Source organism: Varanus komodoensis, unplaced genomic scaffold (assembly GCF_004798865.1).
Source record: "Varanus komodoensis strain SLA01 unplaced genomic scaffold, ASM479886v1 scaffold4, whole genome shotgun sequence".
Classification (NCBI taxonomy): Eukaryota; Metazoa; Chordata; class Lepidosauria; order Squamata; family Varanidae; genus Varanus; species Varanus komodoensis.
In genome coordinates, this window is record NW_025335941.1 from 28,446,780 (window position 1) to 28,457,925 (window position 11,146).

Here is an 11,146-nt window from a genome sequence, read left to right on the forward strand (position 1 = left end):
CTTCACCTTGCTCAGGCCAAAAAACAACCGTCTCTTGTGGTTCTTCCTCCAGATGTTTATAAATTCTGATCCACCACCATGTCCTTCATTCTCACCAAAAATTTGCTAAACCTTTCGCTATGTAGACTCTCTAAAATGAGAGATTTCCTGAATATTTTACAGCAGAAATGTCTCCAAACAACAAGAAAGTTTTTAGGGTGCATGATGAATGGTGCTGGTGTTAAGTATTACAGGAAATTGAGGAGTACACACTTGTATCAAATTAAGATCTACATAAAGCAAACTTGGCAATGGACATTGCCAAAGGCACTTTGGATCAGGAGGAGCTATCAGCCATCCCACATAATCCATGTTAGAATATTGTCATTTACAGTCCAGTTTTTGAATCTGAATTCAAAATAGAAACCAGAGCAGATGCCTATATGCTGATTCATACATAGGTCAGTTCCAATTATTCAAAACTCATTGGAAGATTTGATCTTTCTCTAAGATCCAGGAGGACAGAGGTCAGGTGCAAATGCACCCAAGAGCATCATGGGACTTTGCTGCTCTCCTGATTACCATCTTGCTGTTCCATTTCCTCCTTCTGTGGTAGAATCTAAGGCTAGGTGTGAGTAGTGTGAGTTGGATGTTTATCCGCCACAGGTACAGGAGCTGTTGTATACCTCATTTCTAACTCGTAATTGAGTAACTTGCTTTAACTTTTTCCAAACCCTACAGAGTTGTCAAGTCTGCCCTCCCTCACTTAGTTAATGTTGAACTCTAGCCTATAGCATCCTGTGACCTGAAACCTGGGGAGAGACCCCCTAAAGCCTCTGAATGTCGCTGCTTAAAGGCTACTGCAAACTGAGGGCAAATTGCAATCTTTTATTTCTTTTGGTTACCGGGGGTCCTCTTGTAGTCTGCAAATTCCATCTCTGGTCCCTCATCTGTGCATGAAACTATTCTCTGCCTTCCTCCTTCCTCAACCCTCTGCTGAAATATCGGCTACAATGTATTCCAGGATCAAGGCAGGACCAGAAAGGCTCATCTCAGCCAAGTGATGCATAAATATTGCTCACTGCTATTTTTCTTTTTGCCTTGCTCATCTTCTATTTAATGTCCATCTTTTATTATTTGACAATCTTATTCCTCCCACTCCTCCTCTTAGGCTAACCAGAATCTGCGGTTCAACTCCTTCCACTGTTTTTCTTTGAATGTAGTTTCCTCCCATTTTTTCGGAAAGAGAAGCTTTGCCAGGTCACAGTGCACTGCTATATGCTAAGGAGGGCGGTTTCTTTGTTTTGTTTTGTTCTTTTTAAAATTTTCCAGCCAAAACCAAAGATTTCCTAATGATTGTATAAACTCAAAACAAACAAACAAACCAAAGACAAAGGGGCGTCTTCAGCACCAATCATATCTGGGAAACCAGCCCTTGAGGTTGTGGAAGAAAAGCCTCCCTTGTGTTTCTGCCTCCCCAGTCCTGCACCATGACCATGTGGATTTGTCCAGCAAGCAACATCTCATCTCATCCTGTGTTAATTTGTTGTGGACCTAAATCTCTTTGACCCCCATAAATCCAAAGGGCACATTGCCATTGGGAGGAGGGGAGTTGGATGGGAGAAATGATGGGACTCCACAGATTGATTGTGAAGCTGAAGACATTGGCGCATGATTGGCTGCTCTGATGGGTGCTTTTAACCCTTTGGGAGCTGGGTGATATTAATACATGCTGAGGTGCACTTCTTAGCTTTTCCCCCTGCCACTGCTTGGAAGAGGCTGTCCTGTTGTGAAAAATCTCTGAAAAAATGTTTTGTTTCTCCTTTTCTCCTTTTCTTTTGGTCATTATTTTTGCAGCACCACTGTGCAACTATGCATTGTATTTCTCAACCTTTTGTGCTAGGTAGATGCCTATGACTTTTTAAACTTTGGGGAGGGGGGTTGCCAATGAAGGAACTTTTTACATGGATCTTTTAAATCTCAGTTGATTAGGGGGTGTTTGGTTCTAGGGTCATACAAGCTCTATCCCAAAGCAAAATCCAAATGTTAATAATATTAGCCTGATGCAGATACCAAAGATAATTTCTTTCCTGCAGAACCTTAGACTTGTGTATTAAGTACAATTACCCAGCACTTGCATTAGTCTAACCTCAGTAATTCCAAAGCTTAGATGTATATTTTGGTATATTTCTGGGATATTAAAAATGTTGTTTAAATTCTTGTTTGTTTCAGTGTAATGCTCTTAAAGTCATAGCATGGAGATAACTGAATTGTCTTATTCTTAGTAGTTTGAAATAATAGTATTTTTGTATGTTTTGGGTGTGTCTCTGTATGTATTAACACAACAGTTTTCACTGCCTAGGTGTTCATAATTGAGGGAAAAAAGTGTACATAATCTGTAATTTCCACCAGATTGTCAATTTAGATTGCATTTTCTCTGATTGCCATTCCCAACAGGGAAATGTTTATTCTTTTCTTTCTTTCTTTCTTTCTTTTTTTAAAGAGACCGCACGCTTCTAAGGGTGAACTTGTAGTTTGCCCTTTCCTGAAGCAATTTTCTATTCATATCCAAAGGTGAGGCAAGAAGCAAAATATAGCTATTTACTAAAAGAAGCTGTGTATGTTCTTAAACTATGAATTTCTGCTCTTTGTTTTTAAAATAAAGGCAACTTGCCAGCAAAGCAACAATTTGGAGTGGTGGGAGAAAGTCCTTAAGCCCTTTCTCTTCCAAAAATTAATCTGTGCTTGGGGCATTGATTGTTGTGCTTTATTGTCATTGGTCTCCAAATTAGCATCTTTCTTGCTGAGACTCTCCTTACATAATCATTTGTACAGGTAAAAGTCCCTTGCGCACTTTGATGTGTACTTGTGGTACATATATTCACATAAGAAGCATTCTTGCCTAACTTTGAATCTGAGAATTGTAAGGCCCTAGTTGGAACTTGGTGTGTCACTACAGTGGAGCGCTAAGGGATGCTGTCTCTTTAAAGAAACCTACTTTTCCCCTCCTGGTGGCTACCTGCAGGTAGCTGTGGGCATTGAGAGACTGTGTAGATTACAGTGAATCAGGATGAAAATGGTAGATTTTGTGTAGATGCATTTGTCTGCTGTAATTTTTATATATATATATAAAACTTACTGTAATTGTACAGTTCATTTCTGTTGTAAACATCATTAAACCATTTTTCCAAGTGTTTTAACATGTAGGCACTTGTTTGTGGTTTTTAAACAAAAACTAGCCATGGATAGAAGAAAATGGCATGCCTTGCCTTTTTATGACCTTCAGGTCAACGCTTTAGGGCTGAAAGGTGGTTCTTCTTATTTTTAAATCATACTTTCCTTTTCCTGGTTGATCATGAATACAATTTTCACATTGAGCAAAACATATAAAACCTTTCAGTTTCGTTATCGCCATCTTCACATGAACATTTTCTTTCTTTAAAGCAGCCTTCCCCAAGCTGGTGCCCTCTGAATATGTTGGAATATAATTCCCATCATTCCATGCTGCTTGGAGATATTTAGAGTTATACACCAAAACATGTTGAAAGCACCAGCTCCGAAGTTGCTTTAAGTCTAAAACATGTGGAAATGCATTTCATATGTTTGTACAGAAATTCTTTCATACACATACGTGGATTCATGCATAATGATAAGCCATGGTGGAAGCCATGGGGATGTGGCTTGTTATGTGTGAGCCAGCAACAATGGCGAAGTGTGGTACATTTGGCCTCTGTGGAAGTGTGGAGAGACAAAATGGCTTGCTGAATGGTTTCCATGCTTCACCATCGCTTGCTTGCTTGCATGCTTGCCTGCGATTTGTGTCCTAGAGGCTTATGGAAAGACTGGCTATGGCTACAAGAGGCCCCTGCCTACAGTTGTTGCATTACTTATTTGCAGGCAGCAACACTCCGGCTGCTGCACGCTCTTTTTCTTCCCAGTCTGCATGCTTTGTTCAGATGCCCAGCTGCCACCAGATTCGCACTGGCAGTGGAAATCACACTGCACCACCTCCAGCAGCAGTAACAGTGGGATTGCCATGCCTGGCACTCCTGCCTGGTTGCTGCACTGTCACAAGCCAGGTCCCCCATCCCACCGCCCATCCGCTCTGCACTTTCAAGATACAGACTGTTCTTTGGCAGAAGCTCTTTATTCTCCAATGCACTTCCAGTAAGCACAGCCAACAGAGTCTCTGAGCATGTACAGAGTGGTTTGTTGAACCCAATCTAACAACTACTTCTCAGCATTCTCCGTTTGAGTACCCCTGGGGCCCTCCCTCTGAATTATACTTCTTGGAGATGGACAAGTCTCTTTGTCTATCACCCCTCTAGTTGAACAGCCCATCTCTGCTGCCATCACATCATAGAGTCAAAAGCCATGCCAAATCACAGCTGGCTGCAGGACTTCTCCCCCACCCCCTCCCTGCACTTGTAAAGCTGAACTAATCTCGCTGTTTGCCTGAACACCTGAGAAGAATGCCCTTGAAATAAATAAGCCCCTATACGTCTCCCTTTGTAATGTCTGAAAATTCTGGTTCCCAGGCGCCTCATTGTTTGAGACACACTTCCTCCATCCCTGGCATGGCTCCCTGGGGTGATGCCCTCTGTGTGCCTGGCTGCAGAGCAGGAAGGTGCCCTAACCATGTGTGCAAGTACTGTGCACGGAGGAACAAGGACATGTGTGCAGCACAGGTGGGCGAGGGGTATGCTTGTATGTTGGCTCAAAGCAGCACAGCAATGGGGAGTGCTGCTCTTGAGCAACAGTGCTACTCTGATGAATAAGCAGTTGCTTCACTGAGCAGCCAAAAAAAAAAAAAAAGGCAGCTGACTTGAGGACATGCCCATGGGAGTATGTGGGCCAATGAGAAAGAGGCAGGAGCAGTGTACCTTGGGATTGATCCAGCTGTGATGGCTGTTGGCATACATGCCATCATTCAGAAGACAGCAGAGGCTGGAAACCACATGCCTGTATGAACCCAGACCGCAAGGTAAGTTACCACAGCATGTAGTTTCCATGTAGCATGGTTTAGTGGTGTGTGTGTGTGAGTGGGTGTGAGTGGGTGAGCGAGCACATAACTACTTAGCTTGATATGCCAACCATCTTCTATGTTACCTTGGTAAAGAAAATCTCAGTGCTTCTCATTGCAGCTTTCCCCATTTTTGGACTCTTGAAGTCAGGCTGAAGGAAAGATGCAGTATAATAACATTAATACTTTTACACTGACATTTTCAGGTCAGGCCCTTTAAAAATGTGCATAACAGTATCTATTTCTTCAACAGTTTCCCCATTTTGGTTTGTTTTTTTTTGGTCCTTGTCAAAATATTGCATTTACTCCCACAGGCACATATGTAATGTTACTATTAAATAACCGGTTTGGGAATAAAGGATAACGATGTCATGGGACCAAGTGTTCCAGCTGGTGAGGGTTCTGTATCCCCATATTCAATGTTAAATCCTGCCATCTGGCTGGGCTCCTACCAAACTCCTTTTATTATCTATCTATCTTACTTTGCAGTACATGATTTGGAGGCACAACGCATATCTAGTGTAAGAGCAGAAGAGGCCGAAAGTCAGGTATACTTTTGAAGCTTTTATTTAAAATAGACAGAACATGTTTCAGTCATTTAGAGAGAAACAACAACAATACATTTCTTGGTAACAATAATACATTATGATGGAGAAATAATACATTTAATATACAAATAATACATTTCTCCATAATATCCTGGGTATCACAGTTTTAAATCCAGAGTTGCATTTTGAAAAGATAGATTTGGTTAAGCATCAAGTCAGGCATGCAACCCCTGATTTCCACTGTGGTATTTCCAAGCATGACTATTTTCAGAATATATCTACAGCGGTCAGTTATCTTTACAAGAAAATGGTCCATCAACAAGCTGACACAATAAACACAGTCACGGTAAGGAGAATTCTTACGGAAGCTCAAAGGCTAGAATATCTCTGCTTTTGTACTGTATTAATAGCTCAACAGTCATGTCAGAATAATCTTGCATCTTGTACAAGAACCACTTGTGGGTCTATCAGCCTTCCATAGAAGAATAAAAGATCTTCCAGTGATCTCCCACATAAGTATTCATAGGTGATGGAAACAGATTGAAGGCATTAGTGGAATATAATTCTCATAGGAGTTTGTCTGGCAGAAGCATTCTTACAACTGATGCAGATTTTATTTTCTAGTCTTTCAGGCTGCTCTCCTAAACACACTAAGGGGTAACTTGCAGTAGGTACAGGAAGAGTTGCCTCTACATAAACTGGCTGTGCTGTTTGGTGCTGATGAGAGCTATAACCCAAAACATTTGGAGAACAGCAGTTGCTGAATTACGTTGCAGGGGATTTATTCCTGGCTTGTCTGTGGAATGTTCTTAAATGCAAGGATAGTATAATTATTTTCCCAACAACTCCTACAAATAAAAATATTCTACAGTAATGTTGCCAAATCCACAGTAAAAACAAAGAGTTGAATTCACATATGTGCTTGCAGAACAGTTGAAGTGCTTGGGCAGTTCTATAAAAACTTGAGCAAGCAGTAGCATACCACGGATGGATTGAAATCTGGCTTTCAAGTAAAAACAATAACAATATGTCATGGAAGAGCCTGACACTCTCAGAATTCAATATATTGGATCAGAATCCTAGCATTGGAGGCATAACGACATAATGAGAAAAAAGATAACTGAGCATTGTGGCTTCTGCTCCTGTAGGATGATATCTGGATCTAACTCAGGATGGTAGTTATCCTGCTGGGACTCTAAAGTTGCAATTAGGGGACACCTTCCACAGAGGAGCAACATACTCTACGTATTTTTGAATACTCCTCAAACACCCCCCCCCCAAAAAAAAGGCAATTACAATTTCTGCTCTTCAAATTTATCTGAGCAAATGACTAATTTTTTACAGATATGTATATACTTTAAACTACAATTTGAATTTAGTGGGAAAAAGGAAACTTAGTTTTTATGCTCCTGCCCATGGCATTAATTGTGCAATGAAATGGCTTCCTTAAAGGATCACCTACAATGGCAATATTTCCAGCATTCCCTGTGGATCGTTCCGCTTCTGTCTTCATCCATGGCTAGTAAGGAGTATGCACTGGCTGCATTTGAAGGGCATCATATGTGTCCTTTGTTGCTGTACTCAGTCCCTGATAAAGAAAGGTGTTGTGACTAGAACAATTCCACATGCATCACTGTAGCTCTGCCACTGAGGCACCTGGCAGTCAATAATCGCAAACACTATATTTGATGGCTTTGTTCATGCCTAAAATGCACCAGGTGAGTGACTAACAATCAGAGCAAAATATATGTTATGATTAGCAAAAACGGAAAGAGGAGGAAGAAGAGAATGTGAATACTCCCTGACTTTTATTTTTCTCTTAATTGGGTCAGAAGGGGATGTAAAGCGGAATGCTGTGTGCAAGGGTAACGCATGTAGCCAGTGTCCTCCTCTGTGAACAATGCTGCTGGTCAGTTATGAATACCTTACATGTAAAGTTATGTTTTGCCTCCTATTTACAGTCTGAGGTCTTGGCCATAAAAATAGGAGGGCAAGCTCTAGTCCTGGAGCTCTACGTGGCCCTTCAATTGGTCCTCAGCCTAATTCAGAAGCCCCTGAATGCAATTGCTTCAGACTTTGGGCAGAAGTAAACTAATCCGCCTAGCAGCTACTGAGTGGGATGAAAGAGAATGAGAAAAGGGTGGCAAAAAGGAAAAAGTTCTGGTTCATCCATTTTTTACTGTAGACCTGTCCACAGCTACCTTCAGCCCTGCTCACAACAGATGGATACGTGGCTCCCAAAAATCACCTACAAAGGAATACAGCCCTTGACAGAAAAAAAGGTCGCCCACCTTCTGGTCTACAAAATGCAGGAAAGAACAGGTTAACAGTTGGCCTTCTTTTATGTTAAGGGCAAAAGTTTGATTTCCAGATGTTTGGGCCTGGAAACCACTGCAAGTTTGACCAATAGGAATGCGGGGAGCTGATGCCCAAAACATCTGGAGATCTATTACCTGTCCCAAAGTAGGGGAAACTGGTTCTTTATGATCTCCATGCATCACACATGTAGATCCTGCAGCTGCAGAGCCTCAGTCAGAATTTTCCAGGGCTCCCATTTTAGGCAGGAAGCCCACCCCACTGCATGGCCAGAACACAGCCTTCCCCTCAGCTTCTCTTTGACTACCATGGCAGCAGCATTGTTGAGAGTCTTCTGTATTGAATTACTTCTTTAGCACTGAAACCCAGTAACTACCCCTCTCCCTAGGTTTGTTTTAGTACTAAATCACTATTCTGTTTATTTAATGACTGTGTTTACTGCCTTTGTGATCTTTTCTATTGCCAGCCTAAGGCTCTGCAGGAGCCCTTATCTAAATGTGTCAACTGCAAGAGGCAACTACCATCAAGTGACAGACACAATCTGTGCCTTTTTGTGTGGGTAGTGGCCATGTCATAAAGTTGTGTTCATATTGTCAAGACTTTTCACAAGTAAGCATGAGAAAATTGTTCCTCATGTCTCTTACAGTCTTTGGGCATGAGTCTTCCAGGTGACTAACTCTGAAACAATGAAACTGTCAGCTCTCCGTGTACTCAAAACCTGCCCTCACAATGGCCCAAGCACCTATTTCTGAACTGTCCTCACTGGTTCCATTCTAACCTTCAGTTCCAAATCCAACCACATCCCTGGTCCCGATCACAAATGTAGCACAGTTAGACCCATCAGGTCAGCAAGATCCACAAATGGTTGACTTTCCACCAACATCTGGCTACCCAATATGAAATGTTCTTCAAAGCCGCCCCGAGGCTTCGGCGAATGGGGCGGCATAAAAATGTTTTAATAAATAAATAAATAAATAAATAAATAAATAAATAAATAAAGCATCCTTCTACAGTTCAGGCTACAGAGCCCAAGAAGTCCAAGTTGCTGGAGGAAGGTTCATATTCCAGTAACTGATGCCAATTCCTTCCACACTGCATGATAAGACTTACCCTCCAATAGGTTTAACCACAATACCTAGTAACCCGCCTTTTACTCTTTGCTCAGTCAGATGTACAGTATGCATTCCCTATGGTGTCAAAGGAGGCTCATGTTACCAGGTTGACTTCAGAGAATGGAATAATAGATATTTAATCATCCTTGAAAGTCTGTGTGTTTGAATGCTGCAACCCAGGCTCGCCTTACTTCTGAGACAGAAGATCTCCTCATAGAAGGGATTCTCTACCAGCTCACTACAGGGACTACGTATGGTATTTCCTCTGACCACAAGTATCTGTCTCATCAGCAGTCCCTCAAACCACACCCTGGAAAAGGAAGCTACTGGAACAACCAAAGGACCCAGAAGTGTCTGCCTTGGCATTAGTCCCTTGGACTATGACTAGAAACAAGATACTGTTTGAAGCACCCACACAGTCCGATGCAAAGGTTATGGATTCCTTTGAACTGGAGTCTGTTCAACCCTTTACTTCTTCTCTGGAGCAAGGAATGGATAATCAATCTCCTCCATCTCCTATAGAGAAGAAATATCTGTACATACAGCAATTATTCTGGGTGACTGAATCACTAGGCTTTGAAATGTCTTATTATCTTGTGATAGATACTGTCCATGCTGAAGCTGCCACTCCTGTTCTTGTACCAGTCTTCCTGTCCTTTCTTAGGGCAGTCTGGGACTCTTAGAAAAAAACTTCAACCCTTTCAGCATCTAAATGAGTGGAGACTTTGTATCGTATCAAACTCAAAGGATGCATTTTCTCTTTTCAACATATGGCAGCAACTTCCATTACCACAAAGTCTGGTTGTGACAAGCCATCTTCATAACTGCATGCATTTCGGATTGATCAAGTGGATCACATCATGCCTGACAAATGGAATTTTGCCATTGTGCAATGCCCATATAGCATTAACTTCTGTTGCTTCTTCCTGCTTCAGTTTCTCACAAGTAATTGCTTCCTCCCTCACATCAGAAGAGGTGGGAGGCATGCACAGGAGAGGAGCAGGGCAAACTTTGCACCTAAAAATTTCAGGACTAGGACCCTATTTTCCTTGATCTTTCAATAATTTATGGGCAGCAGATTTTATTGGCATTTTCCATTGAATAACTATGGCTTTTCTATCTGATCTGGCATAGTTTGGTTTTGTTTTCATTTTATACTGCTTTGTTCTATAATAAATAGAGGCCTAAAAACAGTTAAACTCGCTAAATAAATGGGTATTTGCACACCTTTCATCCAAATGTGATCAGACGAGGCAGAATGCACTCAGAGACAAGCAGTCTGCTGCATGCACAGAATTGGCTCAGAGGTAAGGCAGGAGAAGGGCCTTCTTCAGGTAGGTCACTTTTATGGGGTGAGAGTCATGTAAGGTATAGGGAGGCAAGCTGCTACTGCTGTTCCTTACCTGATAAACAGCGTCATTGCCTTTGCCACGGCGCCTCTGCAAAAAGAGAAGCACAGAATTAACAGATGCTCAATCCTTCAAGGGTCTATTTCTTTAGTGCAAATTATGACCCATTCATGGCACCATCCTCCCTTGACTGGCTCCTTGCTCTTTTAAGGAGATACTGTATGGTCAGATGCTACTCCTGAAGGGCCAATAAATTACAAGGACAAGCCACTGAAGTTTCACAGAACGATTAATACTGATTGGGCAACAGGTAGTTTGACTTCTCTGATGTGTAACTTGATAGTACTGCTTTAGGTTTATCATAGTGTAGGGAAGCAGCACAGACCAAGGGTTACATGCAGCCCCATGGCATCTCTATGTATCCAAAATGGGAATAATTATTGCTCACCTCTCCTTTATTTCCGATTTCACTGTATGCTTCACTCATTTTATCCCTCTGTAGAGACTGGCCATGGAAAATCAGAAAACAGTGTTAGTGTAAGGAAAGATACTATGTGCTGTTTTATATATAGCCTTTCCTTCATGCTCACTCATTTCCTTGGTGAATCTTTGTGTCCATCCAGTTTGTGCCTGGAGGTACCACAATTTATCAGCCATGACATTTCCTCAGCATCTACGTAACTTCAACCATCAGGAGCGGCCCCAGCCCCTTCAACAAAATAACAGTCCAACTTGAGATGACATTAAATGACACTATGCATGAGAAAATGATTTCTCTCTCTCTCTCTCTCTCTCTCTCTCTCTCTCTCTCTCTCTCTC

General features: G+C 41.8%; 1 protein-coding gene across 4 annotated transcripts in view; it reads right to left on the reverse strand.

Annotated features, from left to right (window-relative positions):
• Positions 1–5,553: 5,553 nt before the first annotated feature.
• The window catches only part of CD247 (CD247 molecule), a 59,033-nt gene continuing 53,440 nt past the window's right edge, over positions 5,554–11,146 (reverse strand). For 3 of the 4 annotated variants that reach the window (XM_044442528.1, XM_044442529.1, XM_044442526.1), the window contains 2 exons: positions 10,776–10,832; positions 5,554–10,417 (listed from right to left, as the gene is read on the reverse strand). In XM_044442528.1, coding sequence (XP_044298463.1) covers positions 10,280–10,417; positions 10,776–10,832 — 195 coding nt within the window. In that variant the 3' untranslated portion in view covers positions 5,554–10,279. The remainder of the gene's footprint in view (positions 10,418–10,775; positions 10,833–11,146) is intronic. The other variant, XM_044442530.1, reaches the window with a different exon arrangement.